At 37.4% G+C, this 25,312-nt stretch overlaps 1 protein-coding gene across 2 annotated transcripts; it reads right to left on the bottom strand.

Moving 5' to 3' along the window:
- Positions 1-931: 931 nt before the first annotated feature.
- Positions 932-24,985, bottom strand: TMEM237 (transmembrane protein 237). 2 transcript variants are annotated; one of them, XM_068544656.1, is made up of 13 exons: positions 24,780-24,985; positions 22,009-22,040; positions 21,396-21,406; positions 20,423-20,479; positions 18,080-18,217; positions 9,653-9,773; positions 8,717-8,874; positions 6,729-6,852; positions 6,245-6,436; positions 5,076-5,149; positions 4,306-4,399; positions 3,358-3,479; positions 932-1,587 (listed from the first exon to the last, which is right to left on the bottom strand). In XM_068544656.1, exons 1-13 carry the CDS (start codon positions 24,819-24,821, stop codon positions 1,520-1,522), a joined length of 1,233 nt encoding a protein of 410 aa, XP_068400757.1. In that variant the 5' UTR covers positions 24,822-24,985; the 3' UTR covers positions 932-1,519. The 2 variants fall into 2 exon arrangements, with proteins under 2 accessions (XP_068400757.1, XP_068400758.1); XM_068544657.1 differs by lacking the exon at positions 24,780-24,985 and adding an exon at positions 24,017-24,134.
- Positions 24,986-25,312: the final 327 nt, after the last annotated feature.

Genomic DNA, 25,312 nt, shown 5'->3' with positions numbered 1-25,312 from the left:
ACTGTGTTTTCCTTGATGAAACATTTGTACAGCTCCACCAGATTCCACGGATTGGGACATGGACGTCTTTGGGGGACAATATTCAGCTCACCAAAATCCCCCACATTGGTTCTTTCATGTTTCTCCTTGACGACATTGTTCAGGTGTGGTAAGCTTCAGCTCTAATGAGTGTGGCTTCCCTGAAGTTTGCTGACAGGGAGGATCACGAATTCCTGCACTGCCAGCTTGATGCCAGCATGAAAACCATTGCTGATCACAGTGAAAGCTGGAACAGGCAGGATGACTTCAGGATTGCCAGTGGATTCACAATTCTGTGACAGAAGGGGAATCCCTTTTCAGCAGCTCTGGCCTTACAAACAGCAAGATATTCCTAGTATGGTGTGCATACCAAATGTAGACCTGTGCTCAGAGCCATCCAACTCCATCATCACTTTGTCACTCCTCTTCTGCTGCACAACATTCAGTGGCTTGCTAATCAGGGCAGGCCCAGTTTTACTGAGGTGCTCAAGAGCCTCTGAGACACCTTTTCCCACAGTGAGCCTTAATGTCTTGAGCTCTAGGTCTCATACCAGTTGAGGCATCACTGGATACAGCTCTGAAGAGACCTCTTTGAGTGCAGGACCCACCTGAAGAGTGGGATTTCCATAAGAGCCAAAGATCTCTCTGACAAAGAGCTTGAGATTAGGTATGGTGAATCTCTACTCATACTTCTTGTCATGTAAAAAAGAAGCAGGGGAAAGAGTCTGCAGAGGTCAAGTGAGTGATCATAGGCTCGCAGCCCTCTCCTTTATTCTCCTGAGCTCTTGGCCCACTTGGCTTCTCTTCTGCAATATGTTTTTTTAAAGCTCCCTAAATGATTCTGATGTGCAACCAGATACGGGAACTACTGGTACAGGCCTTCAAGAAAATTAAACTTCTACGATTATAAAACTTTTCAAATAAAAGTTACATTTCCTTTTTATTAGCCATGAAATATAGCATCTTTCAAGCTAAATTACATTACATTCTTATACTTATTACATGATACACAACCACGGAACCAGTTTCAAAAAAAACAAATTTCATATTTCAATTTATTCAGTAAGGAGACATGAAAAATAAATAATGAAGGTCCTTTTTCCCCCCTTCTTCCCTATTCCCTAAATTTATGTTTAAACCTGATATAGATTTTGTAACACTAAAGTAATGGCTTTTTTAAAAGCACTGTATACAGTACTTTTAAAGATAATGATTATAAATGCAACTAATTTGAGAAAACAGGAAGTAAACACTTTCACCTGCTGGTTTCTACCTCAGCATCTCCTTTGTCATAGAGACAATAATGCTATAGAAATTAATGTTTGGGAATAAATCACAGATACCATTTTAACATTTTTCATAATCCTGAGAAATTCTTCAGTATTATATAATTGAAAAATCAATTCCAAATACATCTGCAAATATCTTATAAAAATACATTTAAAAACAAGAATGGGAAAAATTCTAAATACTAGGTAATTACTCTGAAGGTGAGTCGGCACTATGAAGAGGCTTTGATTCCTTTATCTTTATCAGGATATTCTTCCACATCAGAGGAGAACATCAACTCTGGTAGAGAAAATGAACAAATCACACTCAAAATGATTTCCCAGTATCTCAAAAACAGTTTTATAGCTTAGTTATAAACAGTCTTCAAATATTGACATATTATATGTTAATAGAAAGCCCCCAAGTACAAGTAAGAATTCTTGATAGTGAAATCTGATTTAAAAGGTGAACTAATGACAAATGTACACGTTTTGCATTTTGAGATATACAAGTTTTGAATGTATTATAAACCCTTGAAAAATAAAACATATATAATAGAGACAATATAACAACTCTTACCCGGAAATTTAAGTCACTTAGAGAATCCAGGATCATTAGACATCTAAGAGGTCTAATTCTATAGTGATCATGATAACCTAAAATGTAGGACACAGATGCAGTGGAGGACCTGGAACTAAGATGAGGTGTGTGCCAGCATATCTTAAATATGTTACCCCATTTAATCACCATAACAACCCTTTAAGCGAGTATTATCAACCTCATTTTATATTTCCTTTTTTTATCCACATGGAAATGTTATTTGACTCACATGACCCTAAAAGCAAGATTCTGGAAATATTTAATTAGTAACACACACTTTGTGATTTAGACTGAATACTACACAAGCCAGCTGCATGCAGCTTTAATCCCAACCACAGTGCAGAATGTTATTAGTTGACATTTCTACATTTAAACTATTACTTAGCATAGACACATAATTTATTAAAATACCAGGAAATACAAAAAAAGAAAACCTTAGGAATTAATAAAATAAAGTCCCCTGATGTAAGCATTAGATGAAAAAATCTTTGAATGACTAAAAACTATACTGAGTGAAAGAAAAACAGCAAAATACTTAAAGCTTAAGAAGATTTTTTTAAATACCTTAAATTTATCGAAAGGAATAATTAGTGAACAACATAAGCAACGGTACATTTATGAATGAAAATACACAAGAAGATTACATTTTTTATCTTGGTTTTTACAAATGGAAATGTTGAAAAGATTCTCAGTTCCCAGACTTCTGAGACACAGGCTATAATCAGTTGGTCAAACTGCAGTTAAATGTTCAGGATGTTTATTTAACAAATCAAGAATAAAATAATAACCAAAGTCCAGAAAATATCAAAGAGATTCAAGGGTGAAACTGTGGAACATCTGCCAGGAAATACAACTTACAATACAAATACTAAGCAGTTCCCAAAGCAGTGCTGAAAAGACTAACAGTTTGCTAATGTGACTCTTCTTCAGGTGTTCCAAAGAGGGGTCTGAGGACTAGAGATTAGCAAATCTCACTTCACCCTGGGCACACTAAAGGTAGGATTACTACACACTTCATTAGACAATGAGGGGTTAAGATTTTGTGGCAGGTAGAGGAGGAGGTAAGAATAAATTCACTTGAATATGTGTCTAACAGAGGCTAATAGATGAAGCATGATTTATTTCACATTAAGAGATACTTTGATCAGAAAAAGACTAAGAGAAATGAAGAGCAAAACTTCCTATAAAATACCTGAAGTGTTCCAAGAGAAGAAATACCTCCAAAATATGAGAAAGGACCGCAGAAGCCCCTCATCAAGTATTCGATACTTCAAGACTACAGCTCTCCTACACACTCCTCCCTGCTTCTCGTGGCATTCTGTTTCACCACTTTATTATTACTCTTCTTGTGTTATTTTACTTTAAATATATCTTTGTTACTGAAATGTTGTAAGCTGTATCCATTAAAAGAAGATTTATAAAGTCATTATAGAAGATTTTATGATATACTATTTTTTCTTTAATACATACCTTCACTAAGATCCATGCCTGGCCTATAAGACAAAAAAAGCCAAGATAATCCAACCAGAAGGGCCACCACCAGATTCACCACAATCCATGGCTGGAGAACCTGTTCCTCAACTCCTTCTGCCCTAAAGGTACAGAAATACTCATTAGAAATGTCTTCATTTTGGTCCATATACCCAGATATGTCTATTTTATAAACTTTAAAAAAAATGAGCAGTCCTCACCCAGAGGAATAACAAGCATAAACTATAACTTCCCTATAAAATAACACCATATAGATCATGAGAACAAAGGTTCAAATGTTATTGAATTCTAAACAGATTTGCTTTGTACTCAGATGTAAATGGAAATTTACTGTTGGCAAAGAATTTTTCTAAGTTTCCCTTCCAACAACTGTTAGTGCTACTCTTCAATCATTCCTTTCTCTCTTAACCTCAAGCCCCTAGCCACTCTCTTCAAACAAGACTGCCCCTCTAAGTTTTGTGAGGTGGGATCTCAGCCGTCCTGTCACTCTCATGGTTGGCCACTGATCAGCGGAAGCAGACTCTCCCTAGTCCGCTCTCTTTCTGGCCTGCTTGGTTTCCTGACTCTATCCCAGGTACCCACTCCCATCACTACTCTGCAGTATCAGGCTCCCTGACTGGGGGTGAGGATGTGGGGCTCCCCCAGTTCACCATGTAATGATTTATTTTAAAACCATAACTTCAGAGATTTAAAACAGATTTTTTTACAAAACATTTCATTAGAAATGCAGGAGTATACAACAATAGTTACCCATTAACCAATGGAATAGGGGGTTTTTTTGCCATAATTTTGGAAACAAAAACGGGGCCCTCAATATTATTTACAAATGAAAACAAGTAAAATAGTGAAAGGATAAGAACAGCACCATTACCCCCATCGTTGCTGTTATTACGATCAACAATTACTAATGCTACTGTGAATTCTTACCAGAGGCTACCATTAACAGAAGAAGGTGTGTAAAGGTGGATTCTGTCACTTGTCATTTGTTGACTCAGAGATAATATAAGAGCAGTAAAGCACACTGAGAAAAAGACAAATGAATTACTAATAATGTATTTTTAACAATTATTTTTAATTAATAAAATTAATTAAAAATAAATAATTTTTAATTATTTTTAATTTATAGATTACTTTAAGGTCAAAAAATAATCTGTACTTTGGGGAATGATGATACAAAAAAAATTTCACTTGGTCAATTTCAATAGGCTGGATAGTCTTACATTATTTTTCAAGAATACAGGTAGAGAATGGTCTTTTGATGCTCACTATTTCATCATTAGGCTGACAAGAACCTAGAAGATCTTTTAAGAAATTAAATGACTAACTCAAGGTCCTAAAATTAGTTTTATTAATATTCTCAGAACAAAAGTTATTCCAAATTATCAAAAAGATATAAAATAGTATTTGTTACTAAAATGCCCTATCAGCTCAATCTGTTTAATGTCAAGGAGAAAACACAAAAGTTAAATATTAAGCAATATAGAATAACAAACTTTTAAAAGTTATTTAGATAACCTCTATTAAAAAATAATTCTATCAAAATTATGCCTACCATGGTTTTTTAATTACAAATTCTGCTGAATAAATATCTATATGTAATGTTTATAAGTAGCAAAAATATAAAGTCCCTTTTAAAATAAAAGTATACTCTTTCTGGTTCAAAGTTACACAGTTATCAAATTAAACGATTTACTCACAGAAAGATGCTAAAGCTGTTGGATCCAGGGCAAGAAAATTTCGGATTGCTACTGATGTTTTAGCAAAGTCAATCCTAGAAAATACAAGAGCCTCTTGTCACAGTGCAGTTGTCAACTTCTTACAAAACTGTACTCTCTGGACAACAGTTTCTTCCTTCTCTATTTTAATGCTACCACATGTGTTGTCTATTACTAAGCTTTAAGTAGCTACAGTTTATACTTAACACACATGAAAGAATATCTTATTTACAAAGGCAACATAAAACATTTAACTAGAAGACTATTTTAGTCGTCATTCCTTTAGAGTTAAGAAGAAACAAATTAAACTTGATTGGCAAATTTCATTAGATTCTATTATACCTCTTTCTGTTACCCATATTATTGGGTTATAAGTTGTTTTTCTTAATGGGTTGAATTGTGTTCCCAAAAAGATATATTGAACTTCTAAACCCTGGTACCTGTGAACGTGACCTTATTTGGAAATAGAGTCTTTGCAGATGCGATCAACTTAAGATGAGGCCATTACAATGGGCCCTAATCCGATATGACTAGTGTCCTTATAAGAAGAGAAGACACACACAGAAAAGACTAGACTGTCATGTGACAACAGAAGGAGAGGTTGGAGTGATGCATCTACAAGCCAAGGAACACCAAGGACTGCCAGAAACCTCTGGAAGCTAGGAAACAGGCAGGAAGAGACTCTCCTTGGAGCACTCCAAAACGGAACCAACCTTGCCCACACCTTGATTTTAGACTTCTGGATTCCAGAACTGTGAGAAAATAAATTCCTGTTTCAAGCCACCCAGTTCGTAGTACTTTGTTACAGCAGCCCTAGGAAAGTAATACAATACCCAGAGTCTTGTCTATACCTGATTCAGGTCATCTGGAAGATGTTTGGGACTTTCTGAGCTGATTATATTTGTATGAAATTTTGGACTTAGAGTTGATGCTGGAATGGGTTAAGACTTTGGGGGATATTTTTGCTCACAGTAGTCCCATCCCCCACCCCCCCAAAAAACCAGAAACAGAATGGCTTTTTAAAAAAGTCAAAATAATATTAATATGTTATAATTCTATTTTGAAAATGTCATAGTCAGTCAGGGACACATTTTGCTCAACACTTCCTCCTGAAGAAACGTTAGAGAGATCTGCAGTCACGAGAGTCTTACCTGTCAAAAGCTGAAACTGTACTTAGAGCCAAAAGCAAGTAGAGAAGACTCTGGAATGGATATGCTAACGTCTTGTATTGTTGCAGAAGGTTTGAGAGGTTAGAAAGCTCGTCTCCTGCTAAAACATATATCACAACAATATTCCACACAGCACAGCCAGCCAAGAAGCCATGAGAAAAGAGACCAATCATCCTGAATGGAAAAGGGTTTCATTATTATACATGAATGACAAAAGTAAAAAGCTAAAACATTCTTCAAGTCTCTTCACATACAAGAATAAAATTCAACATTTCACAAAAAGTAAAAACAAGTTTTTCTTTTTACTACACTCATAGGCAGATCATTTAATTCTAACTGAATGTTTAGAAACTATACCCACCACCATTTTAAGCTGTCAATTTTGTTAAGAGTATTGAACAATCAACACTTTTTTAAAAAAATTATGGAACATTTGTTTTAAGAGAAGTCCAACAAAATCAGCCACCTGAAAGCCCGGTTCACTGACAGTGCAACATCTCTGGTGGTCCAGGAAGGCTTCATGTCCATCGACACGTCTATCTTTTCTGTGGTCTTTATCAACTCTGAGCAATCAGCAGCCTGGAATCGCCCTAAGAACACAATACACAACTATAAACAACAAACAAGAGGGAACCCTGGTGGTCTTTCTTATTATTCTACACTTAAGAACCCTCACACTGAGACTGAAATTTTGCTGTTTTCCTATCTAAAAATTCTCCCTGATTTGGTCCCTATTTCAGAAGGCTCTTTTCTTTCAGTTTATAAAACATACTATTTTTTTATCTTTAAGAAAAGTAAACAATGTCCATGCACTTTCTTCTCGACCCAAAATAGATGTTAAAGTAACAGTCTTAGAAATCAATTATATTTAATGAAATACAATAATGAACTTGCAACTCAGAACAAAGTCTGGAAACCCTTAACATAACATAGTCTAAAAACCTCTAATTTAGAGACTTTACGAGTATTAAAGTTTAAATCCCAACACTATAAAAGTAAGTCAATATTTGAAAACACCTTAAATTTCTTAGGAAAAGATGACAGTTAGTGTAGCATGGCATTCTGTGATGACAGAAAAGAAACTGGTTGTTTCATACACTTGTTTTAAGAAGATGCCCATGGAAGGTACCAGTTCAAGTGTCAGCACTGCAACACTGTGAGCACAGCTTTATGCTTTTACTGCTGACGAGGAGGCTTCTCCTTCTCATTTATCTGCTGATCCACAAATGAACCTCAGGAAACAGGAAAGGTTCCATTATCCTTGCCAAACCTGGCTGTCAAGTACTTTGGAGGAGGAAAGACAGAAGTACGACACCTAATTTTCCCAAAGAAAAAGCAACTTCTGAGCAGACCAGTGGTAACTTTTATGGTCAGTTACTTTACTAGGGAGGTTTCTGTGCTAAGGGAAGCAAGAATAAAAATGAGGATTGAGTGATATTGCTTGAAAATAGACTGAAGTAAATTATGGCCACATGGTAAACTAGTAAAAGCCCTTAACTAGAAGTCATGAAACCTTGGTTCGAGTCCCAATTCTGCACTAACCAACTGTGAGACCCTGCGGGAGTCAGCCTCTCTGGATTGCAGGTTTCTCACTGGCCAACGACACCAAGATCCCTTAGGTGGGTTTTTATGGAATCAGAATTCTAAAACAATTTATGTAAAATCTAAGTTGCAAATTTTAGGACTAATCTTTATGTTTTAGATGAGTTCTTTAGGCAGAATATTCAAAGCATATCCAAGGGAAAAGCATACGGTCATGATCATGCTTTCAGCAGATTTTTCTTAAACTCTGCAAACGTAGTCTTATAACCAATGCAGAACTATTTTCCAAAAGAGTATGTAGCTATAATGTTGTATTTATTATTTAATATGGTAATACCATCATGTATTTTTTCTTATTTATTTTTAATTGTAGCATTTCATTACCTGCTCCACCAGCAATACCACTACCAATTGCAGAAAACTGGTAAAGTACAACAAAGAATAAAGAAATGGGTGGGAGTAGAGGGAGATTTTTTAAATTACCCATAATTCCATAACCCAGAAACAACCAGCATTAATATTTTGGCATATTTCCTTCTAGTCTTTTTTGTCCTATGCAATTTTCTATAGTTGAAATCAAACTACATGTGTGTATATATGTTTATTTTTCATTAGAATCTTCCCATGAAGTGAAAAATTCTCCCTAAACATTATTTTTAGTGGTACAGAAGATTTCATTGTATAGATATGCCATAACTGTCTGAAATCATTCCCCTCCTGCTTTACATTTAGGTTTTTTCCAGTTTTTCACTCTCATGAATAACAACGTGATGATTAGCTTTATGTACAAATTTTTATCCATATTTTTGCTTATTTTCTTAATTCAGATTTCCAGAAGTATAATTCCCAGGTCAAAGGATATCCTTGCATAATTCTTAAAGAGCTCACATTCCAAAACAAGGACCTACTTACGGCTTTTTTCCACAAACACTTTCCCTACAGGCTGGCTAATACCAGTGGGTGCAGTCAATACAGACTGTTGTTCTGGACTACTTTGCTCATCAGTAATTATGTCTTCATCTTCAACTCCTAGCTCATTGGCATAATGTAATTCCGCTGGCTGGGTTTTCCTGTAATCAGGGAGAAGGTAAGAAAAATGGATGATTATTAACTTTTTACAGACCCAAATAAGGAGGTACCTGTGAGTCTCATGGAAAGAGCCTTGGACTTGGAGTCACAAAATTTGGTTTTTACTCAAATGGATCAGTTATTAACTGTTATGCACAGCAAGTCACTTTTATTTCTGTGGGCCTCAGTTTTCTCATCTGGAAAATGAAGTGACTGAACTAGATTCGTAAGCTTCTTCACAGATTTAAAATTACATGATTCTATATAGATATTGATCACTATTTGCAGAGTCACTTCCAAGTACAAACAAGTTATATAACTTCCAGTGTACTTCTTTAAAGAATACCATTATATTTTACCTGACACTTAATTTCCTATGTTAAAATAAACATTTTTATGTATTGCTAAAAAAATCATAATTTGAATTCTGTTAACATGAGAAAATAATATAGCCTACTTTATTAATATTACCTTTAATTTTTAATATCTTTAATATGTAATATTTTTATTACTTATACAAAATCTTCTATTTGTGTTCCTCTTCTTCAGAGACATCTCCTAAAATTTTTTATTTAAATACAATATTTTACTTTTCTCAGTGGGTTTACTCTTTTCAAATTTATCCTTAGATTGGTTTAACTGGTATTTTTGTACTATTACTTATCCTAGAGATATGCAACTACAAGTATTTAATAAGACTTAGAAGCTGCCATTTGGGAGCTTGAAATTAAGCATAAAGGTATCTCTGCAAAATATTTAGAAGGACAAATAAATTCTTACTTTGTCTTCCTTTGAGGTTTTTGAATGGCTGGCTCCTCAGCTGGCTCCACATTGATACCATTTTCATTTGGTAATAAAGATGGACTAGAAGTCTTCTTCTGGGTAAAGGCAGTCTCCAATTCTGAAAATAAAGTAGATTAAGTTTTCAAATTACCAGGACGTAAAAAGAAAAGTAATGTACAAGACTTCTGCAAGACAAAAGAACTTTAAGAATTTTAATTGGCCCCCAATTTTTTTCACCATCTTACAAATTTTTAATTTTTAAAATTTTACACCTCTAAACACTCAAGAGAAAGTTTGAAATTGTGATACCAAACAATATAGAAAAAAAAATTAAGTAATCCAACACCCAGGGTGTGTCAGAGATCTCCAAGATTACTTCCAGGTTCTGTGATTCACTCAAAGGACTCACAAGTTATTTACACTCACGGTTACACTTTATTACAGGGAAAAGACATTAAGCAGAATCAGCAAAAAGGAAAAAGCTCATGGAGCAAAGTCCAAAAGAAAACAGGTACAAGTTTCCAAGAGTCCCCTGTCAATGAAGTCACACAGGATATGCTAATTCTTCCAGCAACAAGCTGTGTCAACACATATGTCGCTTTCTCTTCCAGGCAAGCTCATCAGACACTCAGCGCCCAGGGTTTTTATTGGGAGTGATCACATAGGCACCCTCTGCCGAGCACATACCAAAATTCTAGACTGCCAGAAGAAAAGCAGATATTTAGCATAAATCACATTGTGTGCACAAATGCATAGTGAGCCACCCTGATAGAGAAAGCTTTATATCAATGTAGAAAACTGTTTACCAGCCAAGATCCCAGATGCCAGTCAAGAGGCCCTCTAGAAAGTAGGCCTGTCCAGACCTGCTGTGTTAACTCTTTTCTGCACACAAGGTATTAAGTTCAAGTGAGTCAATGGAACCCTCTAACCCACTAGCAACTCTTCCTATCTGGAAATACAGGAAATGGAATGCCCTCAACGTCCCGAAAATTCTATTTTAAAAAACACTTACAGCCTGGGCTGGAAATATAATATAAGCAATAGAGCCTACCACAGATGTTCTGAACAAAACAAAAATCAAACAAAATTTAAAACCCAGAAATTTAGAAAGCTGGACCTGTAGGGGTAGGTACATTCTAGAATGGCAGTCACAAGTACTCTTTGGCCTAAACTTAGTTGGGCCTGAATTTTCTAAAAACAGTCATTTCTATTAATACATTTTTTTCATAAATTATAAAACTATAATTATATAAAATTATATTAAAATATAATTTTTCATGAATTATAAAAATTATATTTTTTCATGAATTTTCATGAATTATAAAACTATATAGGTATATTGGTATCCATCTTGATTTTCAAATTGTACCCTAACTGAATTACTAAGAGAGTAATATGTTTTCTTTGAATTTTTGAAATTTATTTTTTTTTATACAGCAGGTTCTTATTAGTCATCCATTTTATACATATCAGTGTATACATGTCAATCCCAATCGCCCAATTCATCACACCACCACCACCACCCCCCCGCCACTTTCCCCACTTGGTGTGCATATGTTTGTTCTCTACATCTGTGTCTCAATTTCTGCCCTGCAAACTGGTTCATCTGTACCATTTTTCTAGGTTCCACATATATGTGTTAATATGCGATATTTTTCTCTTTCTGACTTACTTCACTCTGTATGACAGTCTCTAGATCCATCCAGGTCTCAACAAATGACCGTATTTCGTTCCTTTTTATGGCTGAGTAATATTCCATTGTATATATGTACCACTTCTTCTTTATCCATTCGTCTGTCAATGGGCATTTAGGTAGCTTCCATGACCTGACTATTGTAAATAGTGCTGCAATGAACATTGGGGTGCATGTGTCTTTTTGAATTATGGTTTTCCCTGGGTATATGCCCAGTAGTGGGATTGCTGGATCATATGGTAATTCTATTTTTAGTTTTTTAAGGAAACTCCATACTGTTCTCTATAGTGACTGTACCAATATTTACATTCCCACCAACAGTGCAAGAGGGTTCCCTTTTCTCCACACCCTCTCCAGCATTTGTTGTTTGTAAATTTCCTGGTGATGCCCATTCTAACTGGTGTGAGGTGATACCTCATTGTACTTTTGATTTACATTTCTCTAATAATTAGTGATGTTGAGAAGCTTTTCATGTGCTTCTTGGCCATCTGTATGTCTTCTTTGGAGAAATGTCTATTTAGGTCTTCTGCCCATTTTTGGATTGGGTTGTTTGTTTTCTCAATATTGAGCTGCATGAGCTGTTTATATATTTTGGAGATTAATCCTTTCTCCACTGATTCGTTTGCAAATATTTTCTCCCATTCTGAGGGCTGTCTTCTCATCTTGTTTATGGTTTCCTTTGTGGTGCAAAAGCTTTTAAGTTTCATTAGGTCCCATTTGTTTATTTTTGTTTTTATTTCCATTACTCTAGGAGGTGGATCAAAAAAGATCTTGCTGTGATTTATGTCAAACAGTGTTCTTCCTATGTTTTCCTCTAAGAGTTTTATAGTATCTGGTTTTACATTTAGGTCTCTAATCCATTTTGAATTTATTTTTGTGTATGGTGTTAGGGAGTGTTCTAATTTCATTCTTTTACATGCAGCTGTCCAGTTTTCCCAGCACCACTTATTGAAGAGGCTGTCTTTTCTCCATTGTATATCCTTGCCTCCTTTGTCATAGATTAGTTGACCATAGGTGCGTGGGTTTATCTCTGGGCTTTCTATCTTGTTCCATTGATCTATGTTTCTGTTTTTGTGCCAGTACCATATTGTCTTGATTACTGTAGCTTTATAGTATAGTCTGAAGTCAGGGAGTCTGATTCCTCTAGCTCCGTTTTTTTCCCCTCAAGACTGCTTTGGCTATTCGGGGTCTTTTATGTCTCCATACAAATTTTAAGATTTTTTGTTCTAGTTCTGTAAAACATGCCATTGGTAGTTTGATAGGGATTGCATTGAATCTGTAGATTGCTTTGGGTAGTATAGTCATTTTCACAATGTTGATTCTTCCAATCCAAGAACATGGTATATCTCTCCATCTGTTTGTATCATCTTTAGTTTCTTACATCAGTGTCTATAGTTTTCTGCATACAGGTATTTTGTCTCCCTAGGTAGGTTTATTCCTAGGTATTTTACTCTTTTTGTTGCAATGGTATATGGGAGTGTTTCCATAATTTCTCTTTCAGATTTTTCATCATTAGTGTATAGGAATGCAAGAGATTTCTGTGCATTAATTTTGTATCCTGCAACTTTACCAAATTCATTGATTAGCTCTACCAGTTTTCTGGTGGCATCTTTAGGATTCTCTATGTATAGTATCATGTCATCTGCAAACAGTGACAATTTTACTTCTTTTCCAATTTGTATTCCTTTTATTTCTTTTTCTTCTCTGATTGCCGTGGCTAGGACTTCCAAAACTATGTTGAATCATAGTGGCGACAGTGGACATCCTTGTCTTGTTCTTGATCTTAGAGGAAATGCTTTCAGTTTTTCACCATTGAGAATGATGTTTGCTGTGGGTTTGTCGTATATGGCCTCTATTACGTTCAGGTAGGTTCCCTCTATGCCCACTTTCTGGAGAGATTTTATCATAAATTGGTGTTGCATTTTGTCAAAAGCTTTTTCTGCATCTGTTGAGATGATCATATGGTTTTTATTCTTCAGTTTGTTAACATGGTGTATCACATTGATTGATTTGCATATATTGAAGAATCCTTGCATCGCTGGGATAAATCCCACTTGATCATGGTGTGTGGTCCTTTTAATGTGTTGTTGGATTCTGTTTGCTAGTATTTTGTTGAGGATTTTTGCATCTATATTCTTCAGTGATACTGGTCTGTAATTTTCTTTTTTTCTAGTATCTTTGTCTGGTTTTGGTATCAGGGTGATGGTGGCCTCATAGAATGAGATTGGGAGTGTTCCCTCCTCTGCAAATTTTTGGAAGAGTTTGAGAAGGATGGGTGTTAGCTCTTCTCAAAATGTCTGATAGAATTCACCTGTGAAGCCATCTGGTCCTGGACTTTTGTTTGTTAGGAGATTTTTAATCACAGTTTCAATTTCATTACTTTTGATTGGTCTATTCATATTTTCTATTTCCTCCTGGTTCAGTCTTGGAAGGTTATACCTTTCTAAGAATTTGTCCATTTCTTCCAGGTTGTCCATTTGATTGACATAGAGTTGCTTGTAGTAGTCTCTTAGGATGCTTTGTATTTCTGCGGTGTCTGTTGTAACTTCTCCTTTTTCATTTCTCATTTTATTGATTTGAGTCCTCTCCCTTTTTTCTTGATGAGTCTAGCTAGTGGTTTATCAATTTTGTTTATCTTCACAAAGAACCAGCTTTTAGTTTTATTGATCTTTGCTATTGTTTTCTTTGTTTCTATTTCATTTATTTCTGCTCTGATCTTTATGATTTCTTTCCTTCTGCTAACTTTGGATTTTGTTTGTTCTTCTTTCTCTAGTTCCTTTAGGTGTAAGGTTAGATTGTTTGAGATTTTTCTTGTTTCTTGAGGTAGGCTTGTATAGCTATAAACTTCCCTCTTAGAACTGCTTTTGCTGCATCCCATAGGTTTCGAATCGTCGTGTTTTCATTGTCATTTGTCTCTAGGTATTTTTTGATTTCTTCTTTGATATCTTCAGTGATCTCTTGGTTATTTAGTAACGTATTGTTTAGCCTCCATGTGTTTGTGTTTTTTATGTTTTTTTCCCCTGTAATTCATTTCTAATCTCATAGCGTTGTGGTCAGAAAAGATGCTTGATATGATTTCAATTTTCTTAAATTTACTGAGGCTTGATTTGTGACCCAAGATGTGATCTATCCTGGAGAATGTTCCATGCGCACTTGAGAAGAAAGTGTAATCTGCTGTTTTTGGATGGAATGTCCTATAAATATCAATTAAATCTATCTGGTCTACTGTGTCATTTAAAGCTTCTGTTTCCTTATTTATTTCCATTTTGGATGATCTGTCCATTGGTGTAAGTGAGGTGTTAAAGTCCCCCACTATTATTGTGTTACTGTCAATTTCCTGTTTTATAGCTGTTAGCAGTTGCCTTATGTATTGAGGTGCTCCTATGTTGTGTGCATGTATATAATTGTTATATCTTCTTCTTGGATTGATCCCCTGATCATTATGTAGTGTCCTTGCTTGTCTCTTGTAAAATTCTTTATTTTAAAGTCTATTTTATCTGATATAAGTATTGCTACTCCAGCTTTCTTTTGATTTTCATTTGCATGGAATATCTTTTTCCATCCCCTCACTTTCAGTCTGTATGTGTCCCTAGGTCTGAAGTGGGTCTCTTGTAGACAGCATATATATGGGTCTTGTTTTTGTATCCATTCAGCAAGCCTGTGTCTTTTGTTTGGAGCATTTAATCCATTCACTTTTAAGGTAATTATCGATATGTATGTTCCTATTACCATTTTGGGTTTGTTTTGTAGGTCCTTTTCTTCTCTTGTGTTTCCCACTTAGAGAAGTTCCTTTAGCATTTGTTGTAGAGCTAGTTTGGTGGTGCTGAATTGTCTCAGCTTTTGCTTGTCTGTAAAGCTTTTGATTTCTCCATCAAATCTGAATGAGATCCTTGCTGGGTAGAGTAATCTTGGTTGTAGGTTCTTCCCTTTCATCACTTTCAGTATATCATGCCACTCCCTTCTGGCCTGTAGAGTTTCTGCTGAGAAATCAGCTGTTAACCTGATGGGAGTTCCCTTGTATGTTATTTGTCATTTTTCCCTTGCTGCTTTCAATAATTTTTCTTTGTCTTTAATTTTTGCCAGTTTTATTACTATGTGTCTCAGCGTGTTTCTCCTTGGGTTTATCCTGTATGGGACTCTGTGTGCTTCCTGGACTTGGGTGGCTATTTCCTTTCCCATGCTAGGGAAGTTTTCGACTATCATCTCTTCAAATATTTTCTCTGGTCCTTTCTCTCTCTCTTCTCCTTCTGGGACCCCTATAATGCAAATGTTGTTGCATTTAATGTTGTCCCAGAGGTCTCTTAGGCTGTCTTCATTTCTTTTCATTCTTTTTTCTTTATTCTGTTTGTAGCAGTGAATTCCACCATTCTGTCTTCCAGGTCACTTATCCATTATTCTGCCTCAATTATTCTGCTATTGATTCCTTCTAGTGTAGTTTTCATTTCAGTTATTGTATTGTTCATCTCTATTTGTCTGTTCTTGAATTCTTCTAGGTGTTTGTTAAACATTTCTTGCATCTTCTCGATCTTTGCCTCCATTCTTTTTCCGAGGTCCTGGATCATCTTCACTATCATTATTCTGAATTCTTTTTCTGGAAGGTTGCCTATCTCCACTTCATTTAATTGTTTTTCTGGGGTTTTATCTTGTTCCTTCATCTGGTACATAGTCCTCTGCCTTTTCATCTTGTCTATCTTTCTGTGAATGTGGTTTTTGTTCCACAGGCTGCAGGATTGTAGTTCTTCTTGCTTCTGCTGTCTGCCCTCTGGTGGATGAGGCTATAGTTCTGAAGGCTGGAAGTCTGAGATCAAGGTGCCAGCATGGTTGTATTCTGGTGAGAGCTTTCTTGCAAACAGATGTCTTTTTGTGTGTCCTCACAAGGCAGGGAGAGTGAGTGAGTGTCTAAGAGAGTAGTTTTAATTCAACTATATTTACTGCCAGTAATGAAATAAACTGTAGAGTAGGTAAAGCTGTCTGAGGGTCATTTCTGTCTCTCTTTCCTTCTCTGCCCTCTTCTGCCCACTCCTTCTCCTCTTAGTGCCCCCAGGCACTGTGGTATCCCATTTCAACTTGCATCTCAAAACTGGGCCCCCTTCTAACTTTTCTAGTTCCTGCCTTCTACTCCTATAATTCTTTCATCTAATAAGGATCTACTATCTTCTGAGAGGCAAGGAATTAGTCAGGGAAACTATTTTGTAATAAACTATTCCTTGGGGCTGATGTTAATAGGAGAGAGCTAATCTCCCAATCTTTGTTCCTTCCTTTGTTTTACTGTAACAAAATCTATGGTCTTTTTTCTAATTATTATAAAAGTTATACACATAAAATATATGAAAATTAATAAAACATAAATGAAGAATGAAAATTTTTAAAAATCATCCCTAATTCCTCCTTCTAAAAAACCTACCACAGTTGACACTTTGCTATAGCCTTCCATTCTTTTTACATATGTGTATGTAAATACATATGGTCTGGATTGTATTGTGTCCCCCAAAAAAGACATGTGCAAGTCCTAACTCCCAATACCTGTGAATGAGATTTTAGAAACAGGGTCTTTGCAGATGTAATCAAGTTAAGATGAGGTCATGCTGGATTAGGATGGGCCCTAAATCCAATGACTGTTGTCCTTATAAGAAGAGCAAAATTTGGACACAGAAACACAAGGTAAAATCTGAAGACAGAGGCACAGAATGGAGTTTTGCTGTCACAAGCCAAAGAATACCAAGAATTATAAATAACCACCAGAATCTAGAAGAGGCTAGGGTGGATTCTTTCCTAGAGCCTTTGGAGGGAGCATGGCCCTGTGGACACCTTGATTTTGGACCTCTATCCTCTAGAACTGTCAGAGACTGGATTTCTGTTGTTTTAAGTCATTCAGTTTGTGGTAATCTGTTCTGGTAGCCCTACGAAATTAATACAACATATTTTACAAAAATGGGATCCTTTGATACATACTATTTTATAATCTTTGTTTTTGACTTAACAATATATTACTGATGGTTTTCCATGTCACTATTTTACTTTAACAATCCTTTTAATGAGCACTTGGTTTCTATTAAATGGGTAAAACATGATTTATCTAGGCAGTATCACATTGTTAAATATTTGGTTATTACCAGTTTCTACTCTTATGTTACAGTTAGCATCCTTTAATTACTGTAGCCATTGTAGTTACTTCTATTCCTATAAGTTCAGATAGGCTATATCAATTTATACTTTCTATCAGTGGTGTACGAGTATACCAATTTCTCACCAATACTTTTATATCCAACAGTTTGGGATTTTATAATCTTTGAAAAGCATTGCCAGTTTGATAGCAAAATAATGATATAATATTCTGTTTACCTTGTGAATAGTGCTGGGACATAGTGAGACTCAAAAAATGTTGGCTTTTGCTCCATTATATTACTGTTAATACAGAATTTTTCCTTTCCCCACTAATCTCAATGTCCATTTCATAATATACCAAATTCATATACATACCAAGATCTGAACTTTCTGTTTTGGTTGGTCCTGAATTTGTACCCCTTCTCATAATCTGTACAGATACGATCAAAAGAGATCCTCTAAAATATTCCTGACTTAACCCATTGGAGTTACTCTGGCGATAAAAATTTTAAGAAAAAAAGAAAAAACTGGGATATGGGTGGGGAAAAATAGGAACAGACCGGTTTTTAATCATACCCCCAAAATCACAACTGCTGTCACAACCTAACCTTAGTTTCTTTACATACCAAGAGGTAGCTTCGTCTTCCTCTGTCTCCTTTGAACAGGAGCTTCTTGATGTTCTATGGGGTCTTTAGTTGGTGGCTCACTGCCCTCAGGTGGCCTGTGAACAGCAGTCTGAACAAGACCTTCCAAAGAAGCACTAGCTACAGAGAAACGGAGTTGGAAAAAATTGGGATAACTTGAGCAGAGATTACTAAGTCTTAAAAATATAGGGAAAGAGGGAACTGGAATGTTTCCTATATAATAACCTCCTCTCTTACAGAACTAATTGTGCCCCAAATCTTGATTTCCTCCCTCCTCACCTGTAACTTTGGGCTTTAAGTTGGGAAAAGAAATAAATGAGGGAACAAGGAAGAATGAGGAAGCAAAAAACAAGGGGGCTAGAAAGAGGAACAAAAGAAAGGCCGGAGGAAAACTGCTTCTGAACTTTCAAACAGGTGAAAATGTAATGGTAACTGTCACCATAGGGAACGCTCTTGTCTTATGCCTTGAGAATTATCAGCCTCTATATAGTTTAGTCCTTCATTAATAAATTAACACATGATAAAGTCATCATGGATAACTGGAGTTAACAGATAACTTAAAAATCTCTTCATCTGATCATTCATTTCAATCTCTCCCCTCATCAAATCTTTGAACAGATTTCAACCCATTTTGGCAGATTTGAATTTTACTTCATTACATTCACTACATTGCTTCTTCACAAAAGAAGAAATACAAATGAGTGAATAAACAAATGAAAAGATGCTTAACCTCATTAGTATTCAGAGAAATGGAAACTAAAATAAGCTAGGTTGACAAAAAGAACTGAAAGGCTGATATTTTCCAATGTTCTCAAGGATTTAGCAAATGTGACACTCAAACTCTGTTGGTGGCAAGAAAATAACAACTCCCTTGAAGGCAATTTAGCAGAAATTTATCATATTAATAATGCACAGGTCCTTCTGTCTAGCAGTTTTACTGCTAGCAATCCATCCTACAGCAATATCTCTTCTTCCCCACCACCCACTATTTTATGTAGAAGAACTGCAAATTGTAGGAGTGAAAAATTTGAAGTACCCTAATTGAACAACAATTTTAATAAAAGCCTAGCAATACACCTCCTTTTTTGTCTAGAGCACTGATTTTTTTCTCTTTTTTACAAGAAAAAAAGCTGGTAGCTGGGATAGAGCCCTACCTCTGCTACCCCAACTCAGTCTTTATTGCATCCTTCACCAGTGACCTTTCTAAATCCACATGTACATGTCTGTACTTAACTGTGAGTATATTTTTAGGGCCTAGCATTTCAGTATCTTTGTGAATCTAAGCCTCTCTGCCTCTCTTTTCTTTTTGTTGCATATCTGTATGTCTTTCTCTATGCATCCATTTCCATTTCTCTCTTTTCCTCCAGCTACAATGTATTCCACCATTTGTTAGGCAATGATAAGCTAATACAAGTTTCCAACCAGGTATAAGGTATGATCAGCTACGAGCTTTAGGAAGTTCATCCAGCAGTGGTGGGCAGGACCGACTAGGGTGGAAGAAAGCTAGAAGTACAGAACAATGTTGGAGGCTACCCCAATAGCTCAGGTGAGAAGAAGAAAGGAGCTAGGCTAACTACGGTCGTGACAGCGGAAATGACAAGGGGAAAGAGACGTAAAAGATACTACAGAAGAAGCAAGCTTGTGACAGGCAGCAAGTAGAGTGAAGCGACCAGTGAGAGGCGACTGAGGCTTCCAGCCCCAGTCACTGGGAGAGTGGGGGTGGGGGTGGGTCCATTAACATTAATTTGTAAGTAAGCAGTAAAACTTAATTTATTGTTGAAAGTGATGATAAATTCTGGACATGCTGAGTTTGAGTTACTGACGGAACGTCCAGGATTATCAGTGAATGAGACAAAAAAAGTTCACAGAACTTGCTCATTATTGGAGCTTTAATACCTGGATGATATGGCCCTGCCTTCAGACTCATGTTCTAATGTAGAGACTCTCTGACTGAAATGAGGGATCCAAGAACCTTGTGTCTCTAAATCCAGTATCCTGTTCAAGGGTCTGGAACCAATCATAGCTTAAGACAACTTATGTTATCTAGGGATGAAAGACCTTAAAGAGTCCAAGAATGCTGTGGAAGTAAGATCCGGGGCAGCATAACCCTTTATTACACAAATGTTTCTAGATACTCTTCAGGCTGCCCACTACCTTGTCCCTCACTGCCACCAAGAATCCCACTGCTTCAAAGTGAACTGGATTCTATCCTTAACACAGCAGTGACTTGGGACTGGGGCCTGGCCTCTCCCTGATCTGTGATATTTAGCATGCCTGAGGTCCTGGAAAAACTTGTGATCCCACACAACAAAGAACACTTCTTACCTAGCGTGGTTTTTGTTCTGGGCTTCTTTTTCTTAGGACGACTAAGTGGAATATCATCTATAAAACAGAAAGAACAACAGAAAAGGCTGCCTAAAATTCAATGCAGGGAAAAGTCAAAAGGGAACTTTTAGTAGGAAAGACCTTTTCCTCTTTTCCCCTGGGTCTAGCCAATTTCTATACATTAGGGGAAGAAGGCAAGAGACTGACAAAATCAAAGGGAGCCCATAATATAGTACCGGTAGCTCACGGCTGGTCAGTAATGTTATAAATTGTGACAGAAAGTGGGCTCACCAAATATTCATCTGATCCCCTACATTTCCCAGCCCCCTTGCACTTAGGTGTGGCCTATGACTGGTTTTGGCCAATAGGCTGCAAGATGAAGTGATCTGTGCCATTTGGGGGCCAAAACATTGAAAAAGCCAGTGAGTAACCCTCCAGCTTCCCCTTCCCTTGCTGTGGCAACTGAGAAGGTCTCATGTTAAGATGGCAGAACCACAGCATGGAAGTAGCCGGGATCACTACATCATTAGTGAAGAGGTAGAGAAAGGTAACTGTCCTGGATTGTTGCTACGATGGACTTTGCATTAACCAGAAAAACCCCGTATAATATTAAGTAACTGAGATTTTGGGGTTAGTGTGACATAACCCAGCCTATCCTGATGAAATGAAACAAAGGAAGATGTAGTCCCTATTACGGAACTATAATCTAGCCAACAGTTATATTCTAGGTGACTCCATTCAGGGATGAATGTTTTTTAATTTCTAAGGTCAAATATCAGCCACATAACTAGTGTTATATATCAACCATCCTTTAAAAACGGCAGTCATAGGAGATTACTATGATAAAAAAATTGTAGCATTATAAATTATACTATTCAGATTCAAGTTTAAGAGAAAATGAAGGAATCAAACTAACTTTCAAACACCAAATACTGTATTTAGAAAGTTTTACATTAACAGTGAACTAACTCACCTTGATTAGCACTTTATATGACACCGACCAAATTTAATCAGGATAGAGACAAAAAGAGAAACTCTGTTAATTAGAAATCTATTATATTGTTAGACTGAAAATTGACTTAAATCATTACAAATTTAAAATAAAATTAGCTTTCACACAAAATCAGCTAGTTTACAAACTAGCTTATTAATTATCAGTAATAAGCTGTTTAATAAGACTAACAAAATAACCCCAATATTTTCTGAACCTACATATACATATTCCCTACTGTCTATTAATAAAGTGGATTAAACAGATTAAGAACTCTTATTTTGTCACTGATTAAAATCAGCTTAAACTCTGAGGAAACTATTCTAGCAAACAAAAGAGGATCAGAATTCTGATAAACAAGACATTAAAACATTCAGAATGGATCCATTATCCTAACATGTGGACATTTAGTCTCTGAAACAGAGCATTTAATTATAACTGTTATCTTGATGATTCAAGAATTATTCATCTTTAAACTTTCAGGAAGTCTCTTCTGAATTATTATAATTGTGTAACAGTACTAGTCAATTTTTTTCACTTTATTCACTTTGCATTCTTAAAACTCAATAATAAAATTACTGTAAATTATTTTTACCTTGGCACAGGTGGAAGGGCTCGTGGAGGACGCTATGGGGAAAAGAAAAAGAAAACTGCTTGTAAGTAAAAACCTTAGAGCATCTTTACCTCGTGTATTTCAAATTTTTGATAATCCTATTCATCAAGTGAAACCCAGGAGGTACTGATGAGAATCAGATGGGCAATTTTAATTTGTCCTAACACTTCTGAATTTCATGTAAAGTTCCTTCCTTCCTATATTCCTTAATGTCTACAGACCAGGCTCTGTTCTAAGCATCAGGGATATAGTAATGAACAAAACAGAGGGATCCTTGCTCTTATGGAACTTACATTCTAGTGGTTAAGTATTAGACGATAACGTTAAGTATATATATATATATATATATATATATATATATATATATATGGAAGAGGACGAATGAGGAGTGCTACTTTAGTTAGGAAAATTCTCTCTTTAGTTAGGAGATATTTGAGCTGAGACCTGAATAAGAAAGGAGCCAAAGGGGAGCAAATACAAAGTCCTTTATGGGAGATTGGGCTTAGAGAGTTCCAGATAAAAGAAGGCCAATAAGGATGAAGCACAGTTATCAAGGCATGGGCAGATTAATTAGGAAGACAAAGGGAAGGAGCCTGGATTTTTTTTTAACTGGGGTATAGTTGCTTTACAATGTTGTGTTAGTTTCTGCTGTACAGCACAGTGAATCAGCCATATGTACACATATATCCTCTCTTTTTTGGATTTCCTTCCCTTTTAGGTCACCACAGAGCACTGAGTAGAGTTCCCTGTGCTATACAGCAGGTTCTCATTAGTTATCTATTTTATACATAGATGTTATATATGTCAATCCCAATCTCCCAATTCATCCCATGCGCCCCTTCCCTCCTTGGTGTCCACTCGTTTGTTCTCTACGTCTGTGTCTCTATTTCTGCTTTGCAAATAGGTTCATCTGTACCATTCAAAAGGCATTAAAGACCTAACCATAAGACCGGACACTATAAAACTCTTAGAGGAAAAGATAGAAAGAACACTCTTTGACATAAATCACAGCAAGATCTTTTTTGACCCACCTCCTAGAGTAATGAAAATAAAAACAAAAACAAATGGGTCCTAATTATACGTAAAAGCTTTTGCACAGCAAAGGAAACCATAAACAAGATGAAAAGACAACCCTCAGAATGAGAGAAAATATTTGCAAACGAAGCAACTGACAAGGGATTAATTTCCAAAATATACAAACAGCTCATGCAGCTCAGTATCAAAAAACAAACAACCCAATTAAAAAATGGGCGGAAGACCTAAATAGACATTTCTCCAAAGAAGACATACAGATGGCCAAGAGGCACGTGAAAACATGCTCAACATCACTAATTATTAGAGATTTTGTTTTAATTCAATGGGAAGCCAATGGAGGTTTTAAGCCACATAGTAACATACTTTTAAAAAACATACTCTGAAACATACAGTGTGAAAAACGCATTTTAGGGCAGAAAGGAAAAAAAAAGTATAAATGCTATTTTACATGAATAAGAAAAGTGTTTGCAGTTCAGAGAAATTACAGTTAAATAGCACTCTGGAATCTTTCAAAATAAAATACTAACAAAAATGCCTAGAAATCAGTTTAATGTTCCAAGTATCTCAAGCTGCTTGCAAAGGACATTGGTTTAAAAAGGTTAAATTTTAAACACTCGTAGTTTGTTCCACAACTGTCCCATTTACCTATCCATTCATTCAAAAAGTGTGTTAATACAAATGCTAAAAGATTAGGACAAGGCCAGCTGTCTTAACACTATCCAGTAGTCAAAATTCAACCGGCAAAGAAGGATAGTTATTGTTCTATCTATCTACAAAGCGGTATTGTTCTAAAGATGCTATGGACCGCTTTCTAACCAAAGACTCAGTTCACACGATAACTCCACATTTCAAAAGTCCCGCAAAAATGACGTATCATCCATCCAGAAACACAACCTCGACACCCCTCAAAAGTAGGACGGCTCAACTGAACTGAAAGTAACTAAGGCTCGCTTACCACCTGCTTCTTCCCCATTCCGTCTAAAGCCGGGCTGCCCGGCAGCCGCTGACTCCCAGCCGCGGGTCGCTCACACCCCGCCCGGGTTCACACCCGCCCAGCGGGCCCCGCGCACAGGCGCAATGCGTCATCGAACTGCGCCGCAAAGGCTGCTGTGGCCCGCAGCCTCCTCTATCAGGGTGGGAGCGAGGGGGAGCGAGGAGACCTGGTGTAGCTTTTCCAGTCTACTCCTGCGGAAAAGGGGGCGTCGGAGTCGGGGCTGACATGCCCGGGAGGAGAGACTCCAGCGGGCGCGGTGTAGCAATCACGATTTTTCCCATGGTTTCCCAAGTGGTTGCGGTGATTTGTTCGAGGGAAGTGAGAGAAGACCAGGATTAAAAGTCCCCGCTGGTAAACGGCTATCTCTTTCCCGGGCGGCTAAATGCCCTCCGGGAGGAGTCGATAAAGAGACCCTCTGTGGCAGGCCCCGGACCCGCAGGGGCAGGGGCGGCAGCGATGTGAGGCGTCGTCATGGCAACATGCGCACTCAGGCCCCCGGAAACTTCAAGCCTGGCTCCTCGCCCAGCTCCTGGAGTTCGGGTCCGGCCTTGGGAAGAACTTCCAGCCCCCACCCCCAGCCCTATCCTGTGAACGCCAAATGGGTCGATGCGCGCGCTCCCCGAGCTGGGCTCTCCCCTTCTGGTCCCCAGCATGTGGGTGTCGGCTCCGCCCCAGAGGTAGCGGCTGCGTTAAGGCAGCGGCCAACGCACTCCTCACCGCTCACCGGGTGGTCCTCCTCCATCCGGAGCCCTGAGTCCGCCCTCATGGCGCTGTGCCCGCCGGGCTCCCTCGGCGCAACCCCCGTCGGCCCGAGCCTGGCTCCCCGCGACGCCGCGGCCTCCGGGACCTGCGGGAGGCGGGGGCTTCGCGGCCCAGGACTAAGCCACCGCCCCCGGGCCGGGTCTCCGCCCGCCCCCACGTTGCCAAGCTCCGCGTTCCAAGGCGTCGGAGTTACACTCACCCGTTTAGCCACCAGGCGCGCGCGCGCGCGCGTGTGTTGATACAGGCAGTTCTCAGATTCTCTCCAGTTGTTTGTGTGTGTGTGTTGATACAGGTAATTCTCACATTCTCTCCAGTTTGTGTGTGTGTGTGTGTGTGTTGATACAGGTAATTCTCACATTCTCTCCAGTTGCGTGTGTGTGTGTGTGTGTGTGTTGATACAGGCAATTCTCAGATTCTCTCCAGTTGCTTATCCTCCATCCAAAGAAGCACGGCATAAAATCAAACCCGGGATCACATGAGTGTTAAAAATGACTT

This window comes from Eschrichtius robustus, chromosome 5 (genome assembly GCF_028021215.1).
Source record: "Eschrichtius robustus isolate mEscRob2 chromosome 5, mEscRob2.pri, whole genome shotgun sequence".
NCBI classification, from domain to species: Eukaryota; Metazoa; Chordata; class Mammalia; order Artiodactyla; family Eschrichtiidae; genus Eschrichtius; species Eschrichtius robustus.
This window is presented reverse-complemented; position numbering and strand designations above follow the sequence as displayed.